Consider the following 4,909-nt stretch of genomic DNA (forward strand, 5'->3'; position numbering starts at 1 on the left):
GTGTGTGTGTGTGTGTGTATGTGTGTGTGTGTGTGTGTGTATCTGTGTGCGTGAGTGAGTGAGTGAGTGTGTGTGTGTATCTGTGTGTGTGTATATCACTGTGTGTGTGCATATCGGTGTGTGTGTGTGTGTGTGTGTGTGTGTTTTGTTCTTCAGGTCTGTAGTGGACTTTGCTATCCTAGGTACTACCAAAAGTCCAGAGTTTTGCGACCTTAGGGAGCGTGATGGATTGTAGCGTGGTAGAAGACTAGTTAGGTGGGGATGTCCCCACTTTTCACAAAAACAAACCTGTGTGTGTTTTGTTCTTCAGGTCTGGATCGGTTCTGCTGGTTTAATCAAACAAATCCCTGTTACGCAGCTCTGGGACACAAACTTAGTCTGCAGATGTTGAACGCTAGTGAATATAACCTGAAGATCATAAAGAGAATAAACAGCACACATGATGGTCCAGTTTGTAGAGTAAAGAATGACACAATGAGGACGAGTGAATGTGATCTTTATAATAACAGACCTGAAGTGACCGTCATGTGTGTGTGTGTGTGTTTTGTTCTTCAGGTCTGGATCGGTTCTGCAGTTTTAATCAATCAGATCCCTGTTACGCAGCTCTGGGACACAAACTCAATGTGACAATGGTGCAGGACACTAGTGAATATGACCTGAAGATCATAAAGAGAATAAACAGCACACATGATGGTCCAGCTTGTAGAGTAAAGAATGACACAATGAGGACGAGTGAATGTGATCTTTATAATAACAGACCTGAAGTGACCATCATTAATGGGACTCTGATAATAAACCGTGTGATCAGAGCAGATTCAGGGAATTACACAATAAAACTCGAGAGCTCAGACGGCACAGAAACATCTAGAGATCTTCAAGTGATTGTTGAAGGTACAGAAACTCTCTCATCAGACTCATTACAATCTCATGTTCTCCAAAGATCTCACTCTCATGCAGATCAATCAGTTGAATCTCTGTGAAGGTTTTTATTGCAGCTCATTAAATATCTGGACGAATTAAGGTCAACAGCATCTGCACTTTTCTCGGACTAAGACTATTTTCAAAATGAAATACCAACATGTTGCTTACTGTATACTGCATACCATTTTAAGTTAAGTGCTTATGGTAGAGCTGCAGCAAATGTTAATAATGACCTTTTCTTAAAGCATTTAGGGGGAGAAAATTACAAAAATGACAGACTTCTCCTGTGATGCATGTACGCTGACTGTTGGACATTTAGTAGACAAAATAATGAATTAATATAGATGAGAGTGTCATTAAAGAGACCAAAAAATCCTTTGTGTTGTAACATTTCATTTTTCTAAAGCAACTTTAGTTTTTAATGATCTGGTAGCTGTGTCCCAAGTCCATTCACCTTTATACAATACAGATTATGTCAAAGCAACTTCAACAAATTCAAATTCAACTGTAAAGTGAGTTTAAAAAGACGATAGTGTCATTATTCAAATCAGTTCAGTTCGATATTGATTCAGTTCAACTGGGTGGATGTTGCATCATCGGGTCATTTAAAGTTCACTTTTTCCTTTTGTGTTTTTCAGTGTAAACACACTACTAACACTATTTAAGCTACAGAATAGAATGCAGAATAGTGCATAAGTATACGTGAATTTGGCTGTGGCTAGCATTTTCTGTCTCAGAATGTTATATTGGAATATAAATATGTGTGAACGTGTGTAAACCAGACTAAAGGATCGATCATCTTAACTGAGGTTGCTGAGCGGAGTTCAGATGTTTCAGTGGCATCAGCTCATGTGAACCGTTTTTTTTTTTCGATAGTAGAATTCATTTTGTGAAAATATATGAAAATACTTGTCTGTAGTCCATTTTTCGGATTTAAATTCACGCTGAAATGGTCTTTTTTACATTATTATTTTTAGGATTCTTAAATATTGATACTTATTTTACAGATAAAAATGTTTTAGAGTTGATTTTGGTAGATTTCAGTGTGTGTGTGTGTGTGAGAGAGTGAGTGTGTATGTGTGTAAGTGTTATAAAAACAAAGAACCAATGAATAATAATGCATGATAAAAAAGACAGCACAGAAAAAGCTACATATTTTCATACAGAAACTCTGTCATCAGAATATTGATATTAAAATATATATTTATATTTTCATGTTTAAAAATGGCTTCTATCACTTAGCTGTTGTAATGAATGAATATTTAGAAGCTGTTTAGTGACCGTCATTAATGGGACTCTGATAATAAACCGTGTGATCAGAGCAGATTCAGGGAATTACACAATAAAACTCGATAGCTCAGACGGCACAGAAACATCTAGAGATCTTCAAGTGATTGTTGAAGGTACAGAAACTCTCTCATCAGACTCATTACAATCTCATGTTCTCCAAAGATCTCACTCTCATGCAGATTCATTATAAAAACAAAGAACCAATGATGATAATAAATGCTAAAAAGACAGCACAGAAAAAGCTACATATTTTCATACAGAAACTCTGTCATCAGAATATTGATATTAAAATATATATTTATATTTTCATGTTTAAAAATGGCTTCTATCACTTAGCTGTTGTAATGAATGAATATTTAGAAGCTGTTTTTATGTTGAGCTTTGTCTTGTGTTTTTCCTTGCACAGATCATCCAGTGGCTCTGATCGTTTTGGGAAGTCTTGCTGTAATTCTTATTGTTCTGGTCATCATCGCATATTACGTTTACAAGAAGAAGAATCAGCTCAAATGCACAAGTCAGTCTTGAGTTCATGAACCTATACAGTATTATATTATTGCCTTCATCACTTCATTCACTTATGTTTGTCCTCATTTGTAAATTAGATTGGATTAAAGCATCTGATAAATGAATATATGTAAATACAATATTATTTAATGTGCCATTCATAGACAAACTGCTTCTGTTGCTGAGGGAATAATTCGCCCAAAAACTATCATTATTTATTCCACATCTTAATTTCCAAACCTGTGTGTTGTTTTTTCCATGATGACAGAAAACATCAAATATAACATCTTACATGTTTATTTAATATTACTCTTTGATAATAGTATTAATTAGTTGGTTTTAAGTGATTGATAGCACAGATGATAACAAATCATAATTCAGATGTAAAAATGAAAATATTGCCCTGATGCCAATCAGCGACTGTCAAGATTTCTATCAACTTTTATTGAAAGAATAATAACAACTGTATAGGAATTTGACACATTTGGGAGGTCATGGTCCTTTTATAACCTTCCTAAACTTACTGACTACAGCAGCGAGTCACAGTCTGAAGTATGAGACGGTAGTGAGAGAAAAACTGATCAAAAAACATCTATAAATAGTATAAATTAAATATGCATATACATGTACAGAATAATAAAATATAACTAAATAAAGAGTATAAATTAATATGTAAGTGTGCTTATAAAATAAGTAGAATAAATTAAATACAGAATCAATAAATAAAATGTGTAAATGAGCATTTAATATAAATAGTATAGTATAAATAAATAAATATGCATATGAAATAAATGGCATAAATAAAAAAAATTAAATAAAAGGAATATAGTAAATATGCATATAGAATAATTAAAATACAGTATATAAAATAAATAGCATATATATGTATAAATTAATATGCATGCAAATAAATATGAATATATAAATACAGTAAATAAATAAAATACAGTTGAAATAAAGTATAAAATACATATGAAAATATACAAATAAAAATAAAGTTTAAGTAAATATGCAAGAAAAGACATATACGTAACTTCTTTGTCACAGGGACAAAATAATTCAATGGAATAATTCACAATATGTTTTTCTCTATAAGAAATATTGATCGGTTTATCCCCAGTTCAAGCAGATTTTAAACCGTGGTTGTAGGTCACCGCTGATTCTCAGCTTTTGTAAATCTGTAAACACATGCAATACTTCATTTACTATCAAGATTAATGCAGCAGAAAGCATCTTGTTTACAATCTCATCTGTTCATTGTGCTTCTTCTCTTTCTGCAGATGTGGAAAATGCCTCGTCAGGCCCTCAGACAAACAGGAATGAGAGGAAGGAGCAGGAGCTTCATTACGGAGAAGTGACGTTCACCGACAGAAAGGTTCAACAGCAGCCGTGTAAAACACAGGAGGAGTGTTTGTACGCTCAGGTGCAGACGCGCTAGTGTGAACACCACCACAAAACCACTTCACTGTCATGAAGACTCAACACGACAGCTTTTGGCTGCTTATGATGAAATGCTCGGCTTATTGCACATTTTCTTTCCTGTGTGGCAACAGAAAAACACAGCGTCTGATCCAGAACAGAAATATAAAAGGATGAACACTTTCCAATAAAGCCGCTGAAGGAAATCATGACTGCTGTGAACAATGAATGACTTGTACTACATAAGTCATTGTTTTTTATATAAAATATCTTTCTGTGACACACGGTACTATGCAATAAAAATACACTGCATGTACATGCTGCCTTTTCCTCCACTTTGTCGCCACCTAGTGAACAAAAAATCAAAACAAAACAAAAATGGATATTTTTTACAGACTGATGACGCGTTTCCAAAGTTATTAGCATCATAAATGTAGTAGACTTTTCATTTTATTGATTTATTTTTAATTAATGTACATTTCTAACTATATTTGTGTTACCATCAAAATTACAGTTATGTGAGTGTGGAGGAAGAGACGGCAAATTTAACACGATCAATGTCTCAATATATTTTTTTTGGAAAGCGATAGAAACGCTATTGTGGATTTATAATTTTGCAAATGGAAACATAAAAATATATACTTGTTGTACTACTACTTCTGCTTACGAAAATTAACCATAGTTTTACTACAAATACATGGAAAACCAAAAAAACATGGTTACTAGTTAAACCATGGTAACCACAAATTATCCATGGTATTTGCAGTGAAAAAAC

The 4,909-nt window shown here is 33.6% G+C and overlaps 1 protein-coding gene across 1 annotated transcript in view; it reads left to right on the forward strand.

The window, feature by feature from the left end:
* The window catches only part of LOC107571553 (uncharacterized), a 6,054-nt gene extending 1,615 nt beyond the window's left edge, over positions 1 to 4,439 (forward strand). The window contains exons 2-5 of the mRNA XM_016257875.1: positions 311 to 393; positions 639 to 891; positions 2,618 to 2,725; positions 3,996 to 4,439. Coding sequence (XP_016113361.1) covers positions 311 to 393; positions 639 to 891; positions 2,618 to 2,725; positions 3,996 to 4,153 — 602 coding nt within the window. The 3' untranslated portion in view covers positions 4,154 to 4,439. The remainder of the gene's footprint in view (positions 1 to 310; positions 394 to 638; positions 892 to 2,617; positions 2,726 to 3,995) is intronic.
* Positions 4,440 to 4,909: the final 470 nt, after the last annotated feature.

The sequence above is a fragment of the Sinocyclocheilus grahami genome, unplaced genomic scaffold (genome assembly GCF_001515645.1).
Source record: "Sinocyclocheilus grahami isolate Dianchi unplaced genomic scaffold, SAMN03320097.WGS_v1.1 scaffold1612.1, whole genome shotgun sequence".
Lineage (NCBI taxonomy): Eukaryota > Metazoa > Chordata > Actinopteri > Cypriniformes > Cyprinidae > Sinocyclocheilus > Sinocyclocheilus grahami.